The 23935-nt window shown below is 41.9% G+C and overlaps 2 protein-coding genes across 4 annotated transcripts in view; both read right to left on the bottom strand.

The window, feature by feature from the left end:
- Nucleotides 1–8028, bottom strand: part of LOC148645105 (BTB/POZ domain-containing protein KCTD5-like) — a 48634-nt gene extending 40606 nt beyond the window's left edge. Inside the window, exon 1 of one of the 2 annotated variants that reach the window (XM_088612181.1) lies at nt 7693–8028. In XM_088612181.1, the coding sequence (XP_088468307.1) occupies nt 7693–7914 (222 nt within the window). In that variant the 5' untranslated portion in view covers nt 7915–8028. The remainder of the gene's footprint in view (nt 1–7692) is intronic. The other variant, XM_088612183.1, reaches the window with a different exon arrangement.
- Nucleotides 8029–14216: 6188 nt separating this feature from the next.
- LOC148645104 (3-phosphoinositide-dependent protein kinase 1-like) overlaps nt 14217–23935 on the bottom strand; it is a 28634-nt gene continuing 18915 nt past the window's right edge. For both annotated transcript variants that reach the window (XM_088612470.1, XM_088612471.1), the window contains exons 7-14: nt 23281–23356; nt 22858–22926; nt 20974–21070; nt 20619–20792; nt 20033–20250; nt 19550–19607; nt 18257–18409; nt 14217–16338 (exon numbers count right to left, since the gene is read on the bottom strand). In XM_088612470.1, coding sequence (XP_088468596.1) covers nt 16225–16338; nt 18257–18409; nt 19550–19607; nt 20033–20250; nt 20619–20792; nt 20974–21070; nt 22858–22926; nt 23281–23356 — 959 coding nt within the window. In that variant the 3' untranslated portion in view covers nt 14217–16224. The remainder of the gene's footprint in view (nt 16339–18256; nt 18410–19549; nt 19608–20032; nt 20251–20618; nt 20793–20973; nt 21071–22857; nt 22927–23280; nt 23357–23935) is intronic.

Genomic DNA, 23935 nt, shown 5'->3' with positions numbered 1-23935 from the left:
TGGAAAAGTGAAGGAAGATGTATATATACACATTATATTAATATTTTCCTAAACCAAGAAAAGTTTAAGTCAAGAATGGTATTGACTTACACCATGTCGATACCGCCAGAAAAACAAGTCAGCTGCATTGGCGTTTTCCTATACTCTTATACAATTAGGTCACATTTTAACACTCAGCGTATTTTAACTCTGAAATGATAAAAGTGGATAAATTAATAGCAAAAAGGAGCTTTGCTGTGTCACAGTTTGGAGGGGGAAGCTTATTCATTCTAGTGACCTGGTCTGTGCTGGAACAGAGTGATGCAGGAACACTATTATAACCCTGGGGATGTGTCACGGTGCTTTCTCAAGCCACACAGGAGGTCAGCAGAGTGCAAACGTACATGCTTATCCTGTATCTGAGTGGTCCTGTGGTCACAACATGCTGTCTGAAATGGCGCTCATGGAGGCGTTCCTGTCCAGTACACAGAGAGACAGAGATGTCTCAACCTTGCCTTTACGAGTTCAGAATACTACGGAGGCACTAGATTTGGGTCCAATGCATGCACAAAAACTATTCAAGCAGTTTTAAGACTGTATTTGCTCCTTTGCAGATTTGCTAACCACAGCTCTACCAATTATCCTCTATTAAATGCTCTATCCTCTATTAGATTCTTGAATGAATCATTGGATGTTACACTCTTACCTTTGGAAGATGGGGAAAATATGGTCCTGGGCTAGCCTGGTTCTATAGTGATTAAAACAGAAGGATAAAACAAATAACCTTCTGCCCTTATTTGTGGCATGAGTAAGAAAACAACAGTGCTATATGACAAAGTTATTAGACAAACCTAAATTCCACCTAATCAAATACCCACTGGCATGAGCATGGAAAACCAACCCACTTGTCATGTGCTTCGACCAGAAACTAGGCATCCGTTGCAATAATACACCAACACCTACTGATTTTGCAACTATGGAATGGGATATAAGCCCCAGATTTGTGTGTATCTTCATTTCTCCCCAAAAACAGAAATCAATCTCAAAACAAATAATATAATAAAGCATTCCCTCCCCCCCCAAAAAAAAAAAAACCTGTACATAATTTCCATCCCTGACCTTAATTTGAAAATGAAAATGAAATAACCTGTTTTTTCAGGTCTTACTCATAGTAGCCTAGGTGAAAAGTACCAGTAAAACCTGCAGAACTCCTTACCCTGTAGGACTGGATTCATCCTCATATCTTTCTTAAGCCATTACCAAGAGTCTCTTGTTAGCTGCGCTGTTCTAGAGCCACCAGGAAAAAAAACACAGAACAGAGACAATGGAGGTGTGTTGCCCGGGGGTTCAATTATACTGGTCACCAACACTGCAGTCACCAGGACGCCCCCAACAAGCCTGGCTTTCTGCAGCCAGTAATAACTTTCCTGCAACTTTTCGTGTACCAGTGGAAGTCTGTCCTGCGTTAACATCCTCCCCTCCATATCCTACTCTCACTTTCCTCCCGTTTTGGGGAAAAAATAAATTATGGATCTAATTCACAGAGGAAGGAGATAAAATAAACACTCACTTGATTGTTCAACTTTAAACAAATGAAATAACAGTCACAAGACTTCAAAAATTAAACCAATTCTCCCTGGTTCTCCGAGCACACAAACACCTTAGCTTTTCACTGGGTTATTTCTTGGGAACTTTGATATGTTACTTTAACACTCAAGGGCAACTTCTAGGAATAATCTCACATTCTGTTTTAAGGGGAGAATGCAAGGATGCCATCAGGGACTCACTAGTAAAAGCAAAGTAGAAGAGAAACAGAACCTAGCTGAGAAGCACATTCCAAAGACACTCTTTCCGGGCCACAGATGCACAAACCTTTCCTGGGAAATGACCATTCAAAACCTCCACCCTGAACTAAGTAATGATAGGACTTTAAGCAGTTTCGAGATCTTACACTGGGAGTATAAAGGCTGGTATTCTTGTGCCTCTCGAATAATTATTCCACTCCTTTCTGGGTGCAGTCTTTCCTCCTTTTGGGCAGAAGACACCGTCTAGTTTGTTTGAAGATGGACGACACTAAAACAATCTCTTTCGACTAGGGGTGGGAACAAAAACCTATTCTTAGATGCATCGTGATTCTCTCTTGTATGATTCTGCACCGATGCACAAAACTCCATAAAAAACTTGATCTTAATTTAATCTTAATTTTTTTCTTAATATGCACAGTACTAAACATTTCAGATAAAAACAATACAACATAAATAAAGGACAAATAGGGCAAATAATAATGGTTTCGTTTTTTGGGCTTAAAACAAAACTAATTGCATAGTGAAACGGAGAGACGTACAAGTTAACAAGCGCGCCATGCTTACATCTGAACTAAGCTAAGCTACCCAGTTTGTGAAGATGGAAAAGCCACCCTATGGGCACATTTTAGATTTTGTGAAGTAAAAGGTAAAAATGAACTGGATAAGAGCCAGGCAGTGTGCAAGCTGTGTCATACCAAGACAAAATATTTCTTGAATACAACGAACATGTGAAATCACCTTTCAGGTTTCCATCCGGAGTTATAGGAAAAACAGCCTGTTCTTGTTGCTGCCAAACAGAGAACCCCCGAGAAAGAGTCAAAGCTTCTACATAGATTGGAAATGACGAAGTTTTATTGCAAAAGATTCACGCCCTTGCACCGTTGTTGAAAACCCGGGCTCTCGGTTAATGTTGCGAACACTGGAGCCGAGGTACAACATACCGTCTCGGCGTCACTTTAGTGAAACAGCAATACCAACGCTCTACAACGACACCAAAACTCAAGTTTTGGAATCATTGAAGAAAGCAAAATGGGTGGCAATAACCTGTGATGTGTGCACATCCATTGCAACAGAATCCTATATCACTATTACTGCGCACTACATCACCAATGAATGGCAGCTCGTGTCTCGTGTACTCCTGTCACACAGAGCGGACGGAGCGGTGGCTCTGTGGCTAAGGATCTGCGCCTGTGGCTGGAAGGTTGCCGGTTCAAATCCCACGGCCAGCAGAGGAATCCTACCCCGTTGGGCCCCTGAGCAAGGCCCTTAACCCCACCTGCTCCAGGGGTGCCGTATAAATGGCTGACCCTGCGCTCTGACCCCAAGCTTCTCTCTCCCCGTCTGTGTGCCTGTGTGTCTCATGGAGAGCAAGCTGGGGTACGCAAAAAGAAATTTCTAATGCAAGAAATTTTATCTTATCTCACAGTAAGAAAAAAAAAATCATGATGTATCGAGATGCATCGAGAATCGATTTATAATTGCTTTGTGGCACCCCGATTCGAAATCGAATCGCGGGGTACCTAGAGATTCCCATCCCTACTTTCGACACAGCCCCTTTGCAAAGCACACCATACCGAAAAGGCCCCAACAAGCTTACCAACTACTGTACCACCCCGAGAGAAACTAATTACCAATACCTGGACAAGGTGGAATTTCTCATTTGAAGCACTAAGAAAATTACATTGCTCTTTATGTTCTTACAGTCAATTCCTTAAAGACGCTATATTGCATCAATAAACTACTAACTACCTAACAGCATGGATGGGCCAAATGGCCTCCTCTTATTTGTAACCCATCTTCTGCTCAGCAGCTTTACCAAGGTGGACAACATCTCCACCTGAGAACATCTAAGGCAGTGGATCCCAGCCCCAGTCCTCAGGGATCATCTTTGTCTGTTGATCTTCATGGCATCTTAATCACCAGGGCTAATTGATGTCTTTAACTAATCTGGTTGCTTGTTAAATCAAAAGTTTAAAGTGGTTCTGCGATCAGTCCTAGGTTTCAAAATATCTTTCTTCAAGCAGATTGTTTCCAACAACTTATGCAACAGAGAACTTGAAGCAGTCTTTTCTTAGCTTGCTTATCATTGCTCCTGTCTTAATAGGTGACCAATTCTTGTATCAAACACTCCTCCTATGAGCAGTTTTTCCTCCTGCTAACAGACAACTACTTACAGTACATCTCAGGCACAATTCCTGAATGAGTGGAGCTCTGATACTCGGAAACAATACAGGGGTGATACCAGATATCAATCTCGTTTAATCTGAAATCAAACCTAACAATTTAAAAATAAAATAAATAAAATGATAAAAGTGACATCACTTAGTCCGAGATGAGTAACAGATGTGGAGCAAGGGCCCGCAGTCTCAGGGGAGCCCCAGAACAAGGGCTTGGTACCACAGGTCCAAGATGGAAGTACTCATGTCCAGTCCCTGACACAAAATGCAAAGGACGAGGTAAACAGAAGCCGCCGGTCTCATGTCCCCCTAGGTCTGCAGCCGCTGACTGACAGAAGGCGTGAAGATTTAAAAAGAGTTCACAACACAAGTTTGAAAGGGAAGACGACAGCCAATTTCAATCAGCCCCAGCTGTTCAAAATTGCAATCACTCCCGATTAGTAAATATATCATAAATACTACAATACAGTACAGAAATACAATACTCATATATTTTACTGTCACTAATAAGAATATACATAAATAAATACCATAGGGCAGCCCTTTCTCTCCATCGCATTCATCTTTTTCATCCTCCTCCACCCCATCTCCACCTCTGCAGCTGCCCCTTGGTCACTCCTCACTCTGACTGGGGGGTCCCAGCCTCCTCGTCCTCTGGCCAGGAGGTCAGCCCTCAGCCCAGGGGGCTACACCCAAACATTTACTCTGTCTAAAACACTAAAACATTCTCAATGCACTTAATTCTCGGGGGGGGTGAAAGTTATCACAGACTTCAACATACTCCAACAGCACCACAGTATTTAGTCTTTAATTAAAAAAAAATCGACCCAGATTAAAAAACAAACAAACCTTAGACAAAAACCGTCACAGGGACTGGACGCCAGAACTGTGCGTCACTGCGCTCAGGCAGAGGAACTGGGGTGTCGCTGATCTCAGCAGTCCCCAGTCAGAAAGGAACGGCCGCAGCACTCTCAATCGGATCAGGAGCAGACAGAGGCCGATGACGGCGCAAAGCTGTCCAGGCATTCTGGTCGAGAGTGCGGGGGGGGTATGCATAACAGCTTTTCCACTGTCCACTCCAAGCCTTTCCAGGAAAGCCTCACATTTAAAAATCAATCCAGGCACTTTGCGTCAACATCTCCACTCCCAGGTGGCGCCTGAGGAGCACTCCCCAGCATCTTGCACCTCCTGCGCGGAGCTCTGCTCCTGGACACCAGTCAGATCGATGTCTTAGCACTCCCGGGACCGTCTGGGAACATTTAAGTTTGCAGATACAGTTTCTTCGAGAAAGAGCTACACAATGGGCCCTATGCACTCAACCAGAAATGGGAAAATCTTGGCCCGAGCTGTTATAGCGTACGGGGGATCTGGTTTTCCGGGACGCATGCAAAGCAAATAGGAAAAGGTTCTGCAGGAACAGCCGGTCCCGGGATCTTCAGATATACCCTGGGACAGTCTGTTCCAAAAACTTACAACCGTCTGTCCCGTGACCTGCACATCCAAATATACAGAAGCTTCTCAGCCTCACCACACTCAAACAAAGTTTAAGGAACGGAATGGTGCTCGACAGGTTTCAAGTATTTCAGTGTTAATCTGTACCGTTTATATTCTGCAACAATTAGACGGACGCCGATAAGAAACGATGTCGCCCTGAGATCATTCCGTCTGACCTCAGAGGGACAGATGAAGTAGCCAGCTCGCCATTACACATCTAACATTTCTGCCAAGCCTGGATCGAACCCTCTCCCAAACCCCAGAAGGAAACTGCTGAGCCCCTAAACCACACCTCCCGCTAATTTTGGCACAAGGAACAGGAGCTGACTTGCTGTAGCCCTTTTTTCTGCTTCCAAACTCCGATGCCCCCCCACCCCCCCCCAGAAAAAACACGCAGGCCAGGAGGATTCACAGCACTGAGACCCCAGGAGTATAATAAAGGCAGCAGGACACTGCCGGCCGCTGTCCAGTGGACACACGGCCGCTGAAAGACAGTCCTGGCGCCTCACTGATCTGCTGGTGTAAAAGGCCGGAGTAAACAGCCTAGTCAACGTCTTACACACCCTCAAGGAACCTTACAAAAGGGCTCCATTTTTGACACTGCTGAACATTAATACCATTTTACTGTAACTAACGCCAGGGCCAACACGCTGAGTTTTCCCAACGGAATTATGTAAAGCAGGAATTTATCCATCATTAAAAGCTGAGGCGGTCTTGCGCATTTGAAATGCAAATGACTACAGAGAACACTAGGGATAAGGTGGACAATAATTGCCTGGTACTGTCTGTCCAGTGTAAGAGCCACATTGCTCTGCATATTTGTGCGTCCGGCCCACTGTAACCGACGAGTTTGGATATTCTAAAACTGAACAAGGACTCTCTTGTATCGGAGAGCAACAGCAGCTCATTAATAATTACTGTGCTGTGCTGTGCTTGGGCTTCTGGGCATGGGCCTGGCAGTGCAGAGTTTGACATTATTGATGAGATGGTCAGTATCTCAGTCAGCCCTATCGGAGCAGCAGCAATAGATCCTAGAAAGAGCCAAGTAAACATTTCTGCACCCCCCAAACTCCTTCATCACAATCTCGCACAGAGCTCCCCCAGCTTCAGGGGCGTAATTGCTGCAAACCACCGCCACCACTCCAGAGACAAAAAGAGGAAACCACGAGTTTAGCGTCCTAAGCGCATATCCTGCACACACATTCAAAGGTATCAGAAACGCCAGGCACTGCATTGCTGGCCACGTCTTCAGGTCGTGTGCTACACGCACACAGCAAAGGGAAACAAGCTAGTCAAATTCACATTTGAACTACACGGAAAAAAACACACCCTGCACGGGGGTTAACTCCCTTTCTCTGCTATACTACAATTTCGTATACGCCAGCAGAGTAGTATTTTAGTATTAAGCAACAGAGCCCCAACCCTAGCCAAGTCAATACAAGAATGAATATTTGGACGGATACTTTTAAAATGTGCTTATTACGTGGCCAGACGAACATTTCGATTAAACAGTAAAGACGTTGGAAAAGTTACAGATTCGCTTGCAACACACGAAGACAAATGTGCACAGTGAAAGAATTTACAGACGCCGAGACACCACAGGTCTTCCCAACTCGAGGCGCTGCCGTGTCTGCTTACACACCCTTTCTTTCTCCCAGCCCAGCGTCACGGAGCTTCAACAGCGCCTTCAGACACAAACACCGCAACATGCGGGCGGCCACAGAGCGGACTGACAGCTGACACTTCCCACAGCACGCTTGGAGAAATGGACTAACAAAAACGGCTGCAGGGTCTAGCCTCGTTTTAAGCGACTGGGGAACTAGAATCAACCGTGAATGAGCTTCAGTTGCAACTTTACGTTCTGTTACAGGACAAATAAAACATTTTTCGGGAAAAAAAAAGTTTCGCCGAGTAAATACTTCGAAATGGGACTGGTCTCTCCCATCAAACAAAGCCGCTTTAAATCGTCTTCCATATTGCAGCTCACGTTTGTGTCTTAAACTGAAGTTTCCAGTCGAAATAAATATGCATGTTTTGTTTGTAGCATATTTTACTTTAATTAACGCACACGTTTAAACCATCCCCTCGCTGCAAAAAGGAAAGCTGTCGCTAATCGATTGATTTTTCTTTTTTTTTTGCCAGGTCCTTCCTGACACATTGGCTGCTTTCTTTCCACGGTTCCCACCCACCCGCGCTGCCCTCCTTCACCCCGACCCCCAGCTCCAAATCCCGGGTACCTTATCGGAGTCGAGGTCGGGGTCGGCCTGGCACAGTCGGTACAAGAACGATTTCGAGTCTCGGCACAACGTCTGCCGGGTCGTCAGGAAGTACGTGCCCCCCACGTTCAGCCGGACCCACTTGGAGTCCCCGATCCCAGGCATCTGCGCTCTCTCCCCCGGCGAAAGAACGGAACACCTCCGGCAGCCGGAGCCGCTGAAATCGGAGCTATTCTCTGCCATCCCTCCTATCCGATCTCTGCTACAGGAACTGAGCTCGGAGGCAGGAAGTGTCCTCTGTTTAAAACAGCTCCCTCCTACAAGCGAAAGCGTCGCCCCTCCTTCTCATGCTGCCCAAGCCACAGCGAGCTGTGCTCTCTGCACTGACTACCCGTTGTGCCCTCTTTCGCCGGGAGGTGGTGAGACTCCGCTTAGCATCGATCTCACTACTGTGCAGAAGTGGCAGCCTCGCGTTTGTCTTTTCCTGGTCGTTTGTTATGTTTAATTTTTTTCTTTTTTACACTATTTCTTTTCTTTCTTGTATGTATTTTATGTTATTGATATTATACATAATAGAGAAAAACAACATATACTTCCATTTAAAAACGTTGACAAGGTTTTTCGTTTATCCTGTGTATAGCTGCACAGCATCCGTGATAATGATTTACAACTATACTTTGATAAAGCTTCTACGGTTCTTTGCTCATTTAAATGAAAATAAAACGCATTCAACATTTTCAACATAAAATGCGTGTTTTCTGAAGGCCAGAGTACCCGACTTTCAGGTAACTGCGTTTCAGAGAGTGCAGCTTGTGTGCATTTCGACCTCACCTGAGTGATGACAAGACTACTGCCTCACCGCAGAACCACAGCAGGGAAGATTAGACAGAGCGCCGCTTGTCTCGGCTTTCCAATCCGGCGGAGAGAGAAAACATCTGAAAGAGAGAGAGAAAACATCTGAAAGGACCTTTGTGTGCTAATCCTACATCTAGCGCAACCTAAAGCCACTTCAAAAGGTCCGTTAGAAAAAAAAATCCACAATATAACGGTGACAACCAGTTTCTATTGGAGCGCAATTGTGCTAGTAAATCTGTAAATGAGCAGTGCACGTGGTTTATAATCCAGTTAGGCAATATACATGGGACCTTTTTTTAAAAAAAAAACAACAACAACTTTATGTTCACCTAAAACAGGAATGAATCAACCAGAAGAGCTGTTAAATTCGGGCGGTGGGCGAAAACAAGATCGTTTCAGAACCTTGTACCAACACGGACGTGCTACGAAGAAGCTTACATGTGTAACATTTATCACAGGTCGTAATTTTCTTACCGACAACTGCCAAATCACTATCCAGCTTCTGGTACTTTTTGAGAGGCCTAACTACGCTAAAAATCGTTTTCTGCGAGGTCATTTTGGAAACCGATTTTGCGTGTACTCCTTTACAGATTTGCTGAAAGACTGAGATCCGGCTAGGTTCCATTTCGCATGGGCAGAAACTGACAGCATATTCAGACGTTGTGTCAAAATTGGCCTCCTTTGTTGTGTGTGAGCTCCTGCTTCTTACAGAATTTCGTGTATGTTCTATTTTGGAAAACCAAAATTATTTGTAGGTCATAAAAAAAACTCCTTTGACCTCAGGAGTGTATATTTCCTGTCCCAAAACACTTACCACATTTCTTACAAAGCTAAATTAATCCATTCCAACAGGCACATCCCTTCTGGAAGTCATGTTGTTCCTGAAGGCCCATCTGCTTGTGATGGTCAGTTAACTAGTCACCTGACAAAGTTACATTAGCATTACAATTTGCCCACTTCTCTGCCTTGTGGCTAAGATCGAGTGTGCATTTTGGAATCACATGTCCCAATTTACTGTTCGTGATTGCTTTCGTTCCTAATTAAGGAAAAAAAAAACCTGAAAACTCTTAAGCTTCCTTTTGGATAAAGAATTCCCTGTTACAGGCAGTTTTGATCAAATTAAACCCATAGGTCAGCCTTAGTACTCTGAGAAGTAAACTTCAATGTGGAAGTCTGCCTCTGTCCTTTTGGGCGGCATAAGGCCATTTGATAAGCTTGCTTAAGCTTTAGAGCTTCAACAGTTGCGTGTCTCCTTTTGTATCGCTGTTGTGACTTTGCTAAGACATAGCTTGGTAATCCTTTTAGAAAGGTATGCAACAAAATTGGATTTACACCTTAACTGGTAGGGAGGAGTAGCGATCTAGTGTTATTTTTTTCAAATTTCAAACTATGTTACTTTCTGTTATCACCCTTGGAGCACGGTGGTGCAGTGTTTAGCATTGCTCACAGTCCTGCAGGCCTGGGTTCAGTTCCTGGGGTGCTGATTGTATAGAGTCTGTATGTTCTTCCTGTGTTCACATGGGTGCCCTGGGTTCTTCCCACAAAGATTTGATGAAGAGAAACCCGAGTACATGTGTGTGTTTCTTCCCACAAAGACCCAAATACAGACTGGCAGGTTAATTGGCTGCTGGGAAAACTGGCGCTTATCTGAGTGTCTGCATGTTTGTGTCTGTAGCTGTGCCCTGCAATGGACAGGCATCCCACCCAGGACACCGAGGGTGTACCCTGCCTTGTGCCTGTTGCTTGCTGGGATAGGCTCCAGCTCCCCTGTGCCTCTGTACTGGACAAAGTGGTTAGAAAATGGATGGATGTATTCACTATGGGACTGAACTCCAACATTAACTCATACAGCTTTATCCAACAGTTGTGTGGGGAGCTCAGCCTTGAAGAAAATCAGCTACATATCTATCATGTGAAGGAAGTTAAGTGGTTCAAGAAAATGCCTTTTATCAGGGAGCTTCCAGTTCACATCCTGGCTGGGCCATCTGTAGAAATATGAGTCTGACCTGGGGTCATTAATCCTGACCTGGCTTATGTCGATTGTTTAAACAGACTCCTGCTGAATGTGACACCACAGGAGTAACTGAAAGGCAGGTATAACATTAGCAGGAATAGCCACTGTGCCATAAGTGGAAATACTGTATTTTCTATGATTCCAAAACGACTGGTACTGGTCAGTCATAAACACCTGTTCATTGTAATAAGGTGACCATGGCTGGACCCAGATTATAAAATCTGTTGTAACACTGCATGAATTTGGGACACTCCAGCGATACACTTTGTGTGTGTCTTCTCAGGATGTTCTCCAGAACTGCAGTCTTGGTACTGGAGTGGTACTGGACTCTCTGCTGCTCTTCCCATGCTTTCACATCATCAGTTACTCTGCAGCAGCAGTTGGTGAGGCTGTAATTAACCATTAGTTGCGTCTGTAGGTTGACGCGGATGAAAGTGTCTGCTTATGTAAGTTACTGTGACCTAGGTAAAGTAAGAGAAAGTCTAAATCATGCTTTGAAAATTGCAGTAGAATGGTCTTTAAGTGGGTTTTTAAGATGTCTACAGTTGTAGAGTCTGAAATGGATTTCAGCGATGAAATCAATGGCTGAACTGCATTAGATGCATAAAAAGTCTACATATTTCTGTTTAAACGTGTTGGAATCGGTTTAGCAACTCATTTCAAAATGACAATTTTTGTAATATAAAAAGTGACTTACGTTTGCACCCATTTAAACTAGAGAACTCCTCCTTTTATCCAAAGGGCTTATAATGTCACTTGGTCATAACTGCACCTATTTAGTGTGTGTGTGCTTTAGTACATCTCAAAACACTCTCTGCCCTCTCTGTGAAGAAGCTTCTCCTCTTGATAAGCAAGTTTCTTTCATTTCTTTAAAACACTGTAGAAATGCATTTAAAACCAAGAACAGAATGCACTGCTCTTACCAAAGAGTTGTGGCAGTATGGAACCAGCTACCCAGCCACAGCCATGTTGTTAAAGCCGATATTTAGATTTCCTTCAAGGAACGGGGAGATGAGGTCCCGGGATTAATTAACTACTATCAAATGGGGAAGATGGTCTGAATGGCCTCTTCTTATTTGTAACCATTCTTATGTTCTTAAGAGAAAGAAGCAGGTTAGAAAAGCTAATCACGTGTACATCTTTTGGAGGTAGGAAGTAACCAGGGCACCTGAATAAAAAGGAAATTGCAAATTCTAGACAGATACCCGAGATCAAAATTAAACCCAGTCGTGCACTTTCTGAAAACACAGATGGCTACACAGCTACTGGTATTTTACGATTTGCCAACTACATCAAAAGTCAATTTTAATTTGCATTTGGAATTAAGACAAATGCAAGCCGAATTAGGCATGCAAATTAAAATCTAACCATAAAAACGTCAAGCCTTTCCTTTATAATGCAGTGATTGGTCTTCAATGACTTTCCCAGTCATCTTCGTTATTCTAGTTGCCCCAGTACCGACCAACCTGATGGACGAGTTAAGCCTCTATGTAGTCTCAGAACAGCTATCTTTCACCATCGGGACACAGCACTGGCCTCTATAATGCACTATGGAATTCATCCTCTGCTCTGAGACACTTTCCCAGAATGCACCCTGGATTTGATGAATCACGTAGTGTATTGCTCCATGCTCTTTTTTTCTAAACTTACCACACATGTAAAGCCAGAAACCCAACTGGCCATATCAAGTCACAATGTGTCATCTTGGATACTTTGACTTCATGGAGGATCATGGGTGATCCTTTTCCACTCCTCTGACGTGGACCGCCATTTTGAACGTTCGGTAAACAACCCTGCTTTTAAGTGTGAAAGCTTTCTTTTTCTTTCTTCTCTTGGGGTTCTCCACTCATATGCGACACAGTTGATATTTGCCAGCAGAGGGCAGTACTTCGCAAACAATTCTGTAAACCAAGTCTTAGAACTAAAAAAGGATCAGCTACCTAGTTCCCCCATACACAAGTGAATTTCTAACATTGCGCCAGGACAGGCAGTGTCATCCCAGGACACCAGCTGCCTTGTACTTTCCTCAACATCTGCTTTTAACAGGCCCAGGTCCAGGCTGGTGATGAGAACCTATGTTAACAGACCACAGAGGACCACGATCTTATATGAAGGTTTGATAGTCTATGGTCGACTCTCAATGAGATACTCCATGAGAACCAGTGTCAAGGTGACTTATGGCACTTGACCTAGGAAGTCTATTTATAAAGTATGCACATTTTCAGTCTTCATTCCAAGTGGCCTATTAGAACTGTAAAAATGTGTTATACAAAGCTCTGCATAGCAATTTGTTGTAAACTATTCTGTAACCAACACTTATTGACCGATACAAAAATTTAAACTTAATGTATCACAGCTTCTACCGACCCCTTCAAGGTAGTATTTTAAATTGCACACAGTGGCTGCACACCGACAGTTACTACAAATGTCCAGTGTTTTTCATAGGATTTTTCATGTGTTATTCTCCAGTTCATTCTTTATGGGACAGAGAACTGCACAAGTTGGATGGTATCCCTGCTTAGGGTGTGGTGTAGTGTAATACTTTCTCTTTCTCTAAATACTTGCACTATCCAGATAAAGGCATTTTAAACTTGCACACCAAATGCATGTAACACCACACTGGGGGTTTCAGACAAAGACTGGTTCTGAAACTGTCATAGATGCATCCAAGGGGTAATAGTGCACACACCTACAACTAGTTTGGTAGTGTGATGTAGTAAAGTCTGTCTGTGTTCTTTGATGAGACTGACATTACAGTGCTACAGAGTCACTCCTTCTCAGTGACTCCCAAGTGACTATTAATCTTATAATAATAATTGCTTACACTGATATAGCGCTTATCTGGACACTTCACTCAAAGCACTTTACAGGTAATGGAGACTCCCCTCCACCACCACCACCAATGTGCAGCCCCACCTGGATGATGCAACAGCAGCCATAGTGCACCAGAATGCTCACCACACACCAGCTATTAGTGGTGAGGAGAACGGAGTAAAGAAGCCAATTCATAGATTGGGTTTATGAGGAGGCCATGATTGGGAAGGACCAATGGGAAATTTGGCCAGGACACCGGTGTTACACCCCTACTCTTTTAGAGAAACGCCCTGGGATGTTTAATGACCACAGAGAGTCTGGACCTCGGTTTTAAATTTCATCCGAAAGATGGCACCTGTTTACAGTATAGTGTCCTTATCACTATACTGGGGCATTAGGACCCACATAGACCACAGGGTGAGCTCCCTCTACTGGCCCCTCTAACAGCAGCAACCTTAGTTTTTCCCAGGAGGTCTCCCATCCAGGTACTGACTATGCTCACACCTGCTGAGCTTCAGTGGGTTGCCAGTTGTGAGTTGCATATAATTTGCATAATCTTCAGGCATAAAAAAACTGCAGCCAAAAAATCAATTTTACAAAAGCTGACAGAGGACAGACAGAACTCTATTATATTAATTCATCTAAATTGTCCTTATATGGCCAGGAGCCTCTCTGGATCTTACAAACCTATGTGATTTTCCCCCATCTGCTCTTTTTTTGAGCTCCTACTTTGTACATTTCCTTATATTAGTTGCATTCTGAGAATTAAGTATTAAAGAATTCCGGATTTTCCCAAAGATGAACAGTGAGAAGACACTTTACAGAAAAGAGTACAAGAGAAAAAAAACAAGACACATTAACATGGTATGCCTAAAACCCTACATGCTTTTATTATAGGACTACCAAGCATTACGTGGAAAATGTATCATTCAACTACACCTAGAGCACAAATAATCAGAATGAGAAGAGCAGATTCATTAAATTATGAGAAATATGATTAAATCACTGACCAAATAGAAAATTTATATAATAAAGTAAGAAAAAAAAGTTGTAAAATATCATAGTTTACAATAATTATTCACATTCAAAGGCTTTACATCTCAATACATACACAACATGGCCCCTGAACATGACTTCAATCCAAAATGATTCATATATTAGAATTTAAATAACACAGAATGAACTAGAGGCTAAACAATAGCCAGCAAATAACCTTATACAAGAATAAAAATACAAAAAGTGTGTATCCTAATTTCATTGCATTACTTGCTTCAGAATTCTTTAATACGTCTTCTGTACATCACAGTTCTAGTCGGCTACGAACCAGGTAGAGTATTAAATACACAAAGTAACCGACTCTCGCCAACCTGATAAAAAAAAGTTCTAGCAGGAGAAAAATAGACACTTCCTGTACTTGCTAACCTTAAAGATAGATACAGCAATTTTCAACTGCTATGTGGATTGAATAGCTTCTGCTGACATCCAAACACACTGATTACATTATACAGTCTGAGGCTGATTCTACACAATCCACACAGTCACTGGTGGCAGACTGACGTAACTGTAAGAACACGGCACTGACTCTGTGTGCACACTGAGTGCGAGCCATGTCCAATCTTGGCTCGGACAGACTTCACGGACACACTGCGGAAACTTACCGTTCTGTAAACCTGGCACTGTGCAAATCTAAACAGGTCGTCTTTTCTCAGCAACGGTGTTCGGTTGCGCTGATGCTCAGAAAGAGTTGTGCAGCGATTCTTATCTGAAAGTTTCTGTTGTACATTGTCTTTTACCTGTATATTGCTGTTACTTTTCAACTGAGGGACAGCATTCTGAAGTTTTTTTTTAATCAAAGAATATGTGCTGTCCTGCGATCAAAACAAATACCACTAAATGGCATAACACAACTAATAATCAATTTCTAATAACTACGGTTGTCAACTCAGTCGAATGACTCCAGTACAGATCTTAAGTTATACTAGTGTCAGTGATTAATCTGCGGCTCTCTCAGCACACCTTTACAGGTTGATGAAGCAAAAGGCTTTTTTTTAAACAAAAAAACCCAAAACTATTGTGTCTGCAATTTACAACTGGCCATGCAGGGTTGTTAAGCAAGTATTAAGGTAATGACTAAAAAGCTCTTTGTACTTGCTACTTCCTCTGTTATATTATTGACAGTAAATTCATCAGTCTACTCAGAACTCACACTTGAGTACAGACATCAATGCTATAATTAAGTACCACTGTAAACCTGGAATCAGTTCTATTTTAAGAATGAAGCTAGGCTGTCACTGACTGGACTGCACAAGGCAGATACGTAGTAAGCAAATAAAACGTAGGCAGACATAAAACAACGTTAGCAAGAGTTTCTTGAAGGCTCCCTGACAAAAAATACAGTTCAGATTGAAAAAAAAAACAGTCACAGGAAAAAGCTGTCTCCCCCGTCCCCCCGTCCCCCCCCCAATTGTGTGATCACAGGGCTGCTGTACACTGTCTGGCTGTGTGTGCGTGTGGATTTATACATCAATCCTAGTGAAGCAGTTTACACACGTGGTTTAAAACTTTTTTGTAGCAGGAGAAAGAGATGTGCACGAAAGCAAGATCTTCATTCGCACATGACGATATGCATCTGAAACCTCAGCAAGAGCACAAAGAACAAGCAAAGCAACCCTGAATTCCATTTATGTCTATTTTTTTCTGTTTTAATTTGTTTTAAAGAGACAAAAAAATAGAAGCTGGCCTTCCTACGGAGATGTTATCTCAATCAAGGTTCACTAGCGAAGGCTTTCTTTGCTCTATGGCAGATGTCATATGTGGAAGCGAGGTCTGGCAACAGTGAGAGCTATAGTGGACCCTTCCTGCAGCTGGACCTACATGCCAGCATTTTGGTGCTTATGGTAAATCTTTCGCCACACCTCCTGAATCTTCTTGCACCACTTGTCCGCATGCCCATTAGGGTCCATAAGATAATACGTCCTGTTGGGCTGCAAAAATACAAAAAAAAAACAATTAGTCTCTTTCAGGCATCCCTCGCTTTTCTTTCTCTGACCTTTCAATTAACAAAGACCCACTAGCCTAGGTTACCTTACGTACACTGCCTTGTTTCCTTATTACAGTATATTGCCTCAGTGGAATTGACTAGGCAGGGAAAGCTCAGTGCACTCAATGTGCAATTAGCTGGCCACAGCCATTTTCATACGCTTAGGACAATTAGGATAACAAGTTTAACTCATGAAAAGGAGAGGACTCAAATAAATTAATGAGCTGTAATAATGTATATGAATCCTTTTTCATGCTAACAGTCCCCCACAGACCTGAAAAGGCCTTACTGCTACAATATACCCTTGCTTTTCTTCTGTTCAGTGTGGAATTAATCTCTGCTTCTCCCTTTGATTCTTGCACACTATCACAGCTCCCCAAAACAATACACATGCTCTAGATCAAAACTGAGGTTTACTTAAAAAAACTGGCAACGCTGACTACAATCCTGGGGGGTCTTGAGGGGTTCCATCAGTAACAGTGTTCCCTGGAAGGGCAGGATGAGCCTTACTGTCCTTACCTCACTGGTTTAAGCCAGGAAATGCCAAGGGCAAAACAATAATAATAATAATAATAATAATAATAATAATAATAATAATAATAATACTATTATTATTAATTGCTTGCGCTGATATAGTGCTTTTCTGAACACTTCATTCAAAACGCTTTACAGGTAATGGGGACTCCCCTCCACCACCGCCATTGTACAGCCCCACCTGGATGATGCAATGGCAGCCATAGTGCGCCAGAATGCTCCCCACACATCAGCTAAAACAAGACCTTGATTCCTTAGGAAGTGGTGTACAAACAGCCATAATGCTGCAAGGGGTATGTCAGGCTTTAGTCGGCCAGTATGTTCCTGGCTTGCAACACAACAGAGACTTGAGGCCTGTGGGGAGCCTGCAAATTTGCAGAGATTGGAATTTGCTCTTCCACTAGACACTCATGCTTGTTAAGTCACAACTGGTTCAGACAGGTACTGGGGGATGGTGTTTACAGGTCTTTCCCTCCATACAACGGTTATAGCGGCATCCAGTCAATAAACATCTTGCAATTCCAGTTTGGGTGGGAATGAGATAACTGTCCACCACCACTTAAAATATAGGCGATTATTAGTTTTTCTTCAAAGAATTTGGCCTGCACCGTCAGAGTTTTCAGTTGGTTTCTGCCAACAGTTTACAGTGCAAATTAGTTTTGCAGGTCTTCTGATGATTGTTATTAATTTTAACAAAATTAAATAACACTTAGTATTAAAATATTAAAATAGACAAAGCTAAAATACTGCATCAGAATTTCAGTCTTATACTAAATTGGCACAAAATGAAGCAAAATAAAGACAACTGAATATCACAAAGTAGGAGGACCTTAACAGCAGGAAAAGAGTGGCCCAGGCCTGAACAGAGACAGTTGCTGAAGTCAGAACGAGCAGAGCCAGAGAAATACCAAGATCTGAATGTCTTCAGGGTGTTTACACTGATTCCAGACATTAACTCATCCCAATATGTCACACAGCCAATTTAGCCTTGTAGATCTGATCTCAATCCAAAATTGTTTATTGTAACCCAAACATTTTCCGTGTTGCAAATTACAAAGTTTCTGCTTTTTCAAATCTACACAATTTGGTTCTCTTAAACACAGAACACATTTTGTTGAATAAAACAACAGCTTGAAGACGGAGGCAGTGCTCATTTGTTTGCCACTGGTATATTTTAAAGTCATAAAATGATTTAATTAGTTTTACGCATCTAGAAGCATTAGGTATCTAGAAGCAAAAGTTAAAATTCGGATGAATACCGTTTGCAAAGGCAGCAATATGGAAGACTGATACTGACAGACATTGGACAGTCAACACTAGCAACTTACTGTGTGAACAAAGAAGGTTTTGAAGTTCTTGGCCTCTGGGCGCAGTTCTGGGGACCAGGGAATTTCTCCCTTCAGCACTTTGTTAACGGGGTCCACGTAGTACAAGTGGGGTCCTTCAGTCAAGAGGAGCTGGCGCCGACGTGCAAACAGTCCCTACAAAAATGAGGAGTTGTCACAAACCCCTGGTCTTGCCACGGGCGAGAACGAGAGTTCCCACAAACTGTGATATGATGCGGCCCTTCCTGCTCACTAGTCACTGTAATGCCCAATGTAATGTGATGTATGAGCAAATAAATACAGGTAGCAGATATTTCACTGAAGAAAGTTCCCAATGTGATCTGCATGCAGAGTGAACAAGTAAGTTCCATTTATCAGCAAAACCATCTTGAAGACAAGAGCAATATTTCTATTCGATTAAAAGATGTATTCACTAGCCTGATTGTATACAATGTAATAAGCTGGAAAGGAACAAGTAAAGGTTTATCACATGCTGAAAAGAAAAAACAATATTTTGTTTGTGGATCCTTCTTCATCACCTGAAAAAGGCTCCACAGACGAAAATTTATTTCTTTTCTTCACTCTTCAGCATGGAATAAACCTTTACTTGTTCCTTTGCAGACTACACAAGCTGACGCAGCTACCCACTTGAATGTCTACAATGTAATAAGGCTGTGTTTTGAAGCACAGAACACGGTGCTATGCATACTGGAAATTTTGTCTCTTTTGTAATGTAAATGGCAGGTTTTACAAATTACTGTGTACATTTTACTTTCATTGTGGTTTGAAATGCACTCAATGCTGATTCTTTCTAACCCTGAAATATAAAAATAGTGCTGCAGTTCCCTTTATCATCTGTTTCACTTATGAATTTTTTAAATGATCGGTGTAAAGCTGAAATACAAATAATTAGTATCTTCAAGATCATACACTGAAAATAACAGCTTTATATGTGATGCTAAAACAGTGTTTCTGCACTGACGTTTTTACTTTTTCTTCCAGAAGTACAACTCCAATTCTGCAGTTTTCCACGACTAGCACACAGAAGCAGCTCCATCTTGCCACCAGAGGGCACTATTCTCCTATACATTTTATCCAGGACATTAGCATGCCAAAGAAACAATTACATTTAACAAGGTATTAGAACTTCTACACCAATTCTAACAAAAACTCATACATTAACATTTTTCATTAAAAGCCACAAATTTAAAAAAGTACATTTATAAATCAAGTGACAAGATGTATTTATCAACACAATGCTTGAAAAAACATTAGTTTGCAGGTGTTATTACTTACTTTCCTTTTGTCCACTGGACCCATCTTAAGTATTAAATTATTTTCTACAAATTGGTGCCTGTGAAAAACAAACAGTAAACACATTAGAACATATCTCATATCAAATTATGTACAAAACTACGATGACTGTGAAACTGGCCAACTCTTAAGCGAAAACCTTTAATCAGGTGCAGTGCTGCTACATGTCTTGTACTGCAAATTATTTTTCAAGTAGGATGTATAACATTAAAAATATAAATGTGATGCAACTTGAAAAGGAGCTAAAATTAGCTTTTCATGCAAAACATGGGGCAAAAACTCTTAGGTACTCCTGTACTACGTGTCTTTTGTAAAATGGCAAGATTAGCCTCAGACTGCAAGCAACAAGCACTTTCCAAATAATTCTCAATGAGGGCAAACTCTCCTGGATAAGGATGATCTATCCACAGGCAGGAAGTCATCTACAGGAACAGCTTGTGCCTTGTCAGTTTTAGCGGTCCATACCATGGATTTCCAGTGGTCTGCTTCTGCAGGAGGAGCTGCTTCTCCTCATCGGAGAACTGCAGATCCAGCTCGAAGGAGTTGTTGTCCAGATCGTGGATGTACTGCTCAATGTTGCTGCTGGATCTCTGCGGCAGGGAGGACTCGGGGACCAAGGGCGAGGGCGAGGGGCTTGACTGGACCACCTGCATGCTGCCGAACTGGCTGAGGAGGTCATCATACTGGACATGAGAGAGATGAAATTACATTGGAAGTGAAAGGTGAATAACAAGCCAGTGCGGCTTCATCCTTCTGAATTAACCACTGCCTCCATTTAAGGACAACAAATAATAAAAAAAACACTTTTGATTAAAAGAGAAGCATATTAGGACTGGACATTCAGTAGGAGCACTAATGGAAAGCTTGGTATTAGAGTAGAATATTTGAACCCGTTATGAATAAGAGGGCCTCCTGAGAAATATAGGGAATGGGTTTTTTATTTCACATGCAGTCCAAGGTACATATTCCCAAAACCTGCTCCCTTATTGTCATGGCTAGCAACTCTTTACACAGAGCCCTGACTAGAGATAAAAACATTAAACGCTCTCACATTTCCATAGCAGTCTTCGTCGTCCTCTGACATGGCGGGCAAGTAAGGGGTCAGCTTGGGAGGAGTCTGCAGGTGCAGGTTGTCCCAGGAGATGGTCTCAAAGAAAGCATGAGCCTTCAGAGGTGGATACCCACCCATCTCCTCACAGCCTATCCTCTTGGAGGGATCCAGAGACTGTGGAAACACAGGGAGGTTGACATGGCCAGAACTGGGAATCATTCAAAGTGCCATCAGCTACAAATTTCTTTGGGGAAATGAACAGATACATCACAATTCCTCTTTGAAAAACACATGTGCATTTAGTCACATATAGACACTTAAGGACAGTTAGACGTTTTATGTACAAAATACTTACTAAAAGCTGTTCTACGAGATCCTTTGCTTTAGGAAAGAATTTTTCTGGGAATTCATATTCCAATTTTATTATCTTCTGGAATATTAAGTACTCGTTCCTGAAAACGACAAAAAGAAAGTCTTCATTGGCAAAGCGCTTCCAGTGCCGCTCATATGATGACTGCCCTCTAAAACGTCAGTGGATGTAATTTAGGGGATGAGGACACGTGAGATGTCTGGACATGGTGCATTAAAAAAAAAACTATGTATTGCATTGCAGTGCAGCAGAGCTCCAAGACCCAGACAGCAACTAATAGGACACGTTGCATCGACAGATGTGACCTGAGGAGCAAATGTAACAGCAATAAAAATAATCTGGTCCAAAGCTCAGTTGACAATGTGCATAAAATGCACATTAAATTGGCATAAATCGTTCAATTTGACACCCAAAGAAGGCTCCACAGCCAAAATGTTGTTTCTTTTCTTCTCTTAGCATAGAATAAACCTTTACTTGTTTCTTTAAAATAGGCATGTCCACTACAATGGAGTTCACCTCATGGAGGTAAGGTACCTTTATAAAAGAATGGGATGATGCTAAAATACTGCTTTATGAGGAGTGTAAGTGAAGCCCTATATCAAGACAGCACGGGTTGGGGCCTGGAATATGCTATTCGCCTGCTGTGCCTGGGAATCCCTTACTTCACTAACTGGCCGAATGCCACCAGAGCAGAGTGGGCCACAACAGTGAAACCTGTGACTTGCACAGCTAGTAGCTTTTTCAATGAGAGAGGCGTCCCACTGTGAGAAACAGCAGACAACTCCCAACAGCTCGGTCCTTACCCCTCCTGGCACAGAGTGAGGGTCACTGCAGTAAGGCTCATTAAAGATTCTTAATAACCCTCTATTCTTGATTGGGGAACAATTACAATTTTGTTTGAGAAAAAGAACACCTTCAGTTTAGAAAGAGTGAATATCAGCCACCACCTAAGTAAAAACAAGAAAGTTGTTGTTCTCCAGACTCTGTACTGTTAAGACATTCTCTGACCTGTAAATATTTCATTAAGGAACAAGTAATAGGTTTATTCTGTGCTGAAAAGAGAAGAGAGAAAACAACATTCCGGCTGTGAAGCTTTCTTCGGTGTGACAGCCAAAACGTTGTGTTTTCTTCGCTTTTCATCATGGAATAAACCTATTACCTTTTCCTTTGCAGACTACGCATGCTGACGCAGTTACCCACCTGAAATATTTCATTAAGCAACATTGAAATTAGATCCCTGTGCATTATATTATACAGCAAAATATGGTATGTTTTGTCAAAACAAACAAAAAAAGGAATTTCTTACATTAGCTTGGTCTAAGAACAGAAACAAGGTGAAAAACAGGAGAGGGAGTCAAACACATGCAGGCCTTATTCTACCCTCCAGCACTGGGAAAATACTCTCGTAGCCACAAAAACACAGGCTGAGGCTTAGTACAGAATCAGTAGGTTACGCCAGACGTCTTACAATACATCTTCCGCACAACGAGCACACTGGGTTCACACTCCAAGGGCTCTGTTTGTGCTTCAGTGCCTGTTGATTTGTCAGTTACAGTTTAACCATGAGGCAGCCCAGCCATGTGACTGGGTTTCTTCAGTTCACCAGACACTCTCTACACAAACAAGTCAGAAACACCACAGTCATGGCTTCCTGTTATTTTCTGAAGTGTTTTTGACATATTCTTCTGTTTTTTATTTCCCTAAATAACAGCCAGCACACATTAGAAAACACTGTGTTGGTGCAATACATATAATAATAATAATTAAAAAGGAACATTATCTTCTAACTCAACAATTTCATTGTTTCTCTGTATTGATAAATTGTTTATTTTACTTCGTACAGATAAATAAATACATGTTTTTACTTACCCAGCTCTAAATGGTGGTAGTCCAGCCACCAGCTGGTAGATTATACAACCTAAGGCCCAAAGGTCAGAGCTAAATGAAACAAGAAGAATTGAATGAATTCACTAGGCACACTGCGCTAAACACCATCCTTGTGTTTAGACCACATCTGTCTGTTACACTGATTAGGATAATTATCCAAAGCAGCATCTACTTCTGATTCAAGGTTTATTAAGTCCAGTTTAGCAAAATAAGAATTTAAAAAAATAAGCAGTAAATTAAGAGAGGACCATAGACTTCACAGATCATACATTTCATTTGTGTTCCTCAGAACTTGAATTTCCATTTTTAGGCCCTTTGATTCTGTTGTTCTGCTGGTGGTTTTCACTTTACCAGTAGGAAAAGAAGGAAAGAAAGAAGAGGTGTGGTGCTAGTCGGACACAGTACCTCTTGCAGGCAGATTTCTCTGTCAGCAGTTCTGGGGAAACGTACTGTGCAGTTCCTACAAATGAGTTCGCTCTCGCTGCAAAAAAAAAAAACTTTTTAAAGTTTAGCTCAAATAATTTTTTACCTAAAGATATAAAGACCAAAAACAAAGTATAAAGAGTTAAAAACACCAGTCAAATCATCCAACAATACTAGCAATTGATAGTCTAATGATGAAAGAAAAACAGGTTTAAGAGGGTTTCCCCTCCAGTTATTTTGTTCCAAAGCTTGAATTTTGAGTTTCTACTCTCCCCCCGATATTTCAGTTTGCACAATAAATCAACACCAGCTGCATTCATTGTCCTTTTCATACAAATGCACAAATGAACAAAAGATTCAGACCCATTCGATAGTTAAGCAAGTTCAAAACAGAAAAGCATCACAAAAAATAACTGACGTCCTGGAACGTTATTATTCTGATTTTTTTACTGCTATACTTATAAACCAAAAGTTTATAATTAATCTGGCCCCCGTCAGAGTTAATGAGCAATATTTAGTATAACCTAATCTTACATGCAGGAAATGTATAGTGTTGTGAGAGGAAAAACATTTATTACTTTTGTAAATTTAACATTAAAGCACAGATAAAATGGTCTTTTTTATTTGCCTGCTTAAT

Source organism: Lepisosteus platostomus, chromosome 19 (assembly GCF_059453375.1).
Source record: "Lepisosteus platostomus isolate fLepPlt1 chromosome 19, fLepPlt1.hap1, whole genome shotgun sequence".
Classification (NCBI taxonomy): domain Eukaryota; kingdom Metazoa; phylum Chordata; class Actinopteri; order Semionotiformes; family Lepisosteidae; genus Lepisosteus; species Lepisosteus platostomus.
The sequence above is the reverse complement of the archived record's forward strand: the minus strand, read 5'-3'. Positions and strand labels throughout refer to the sequence as shown.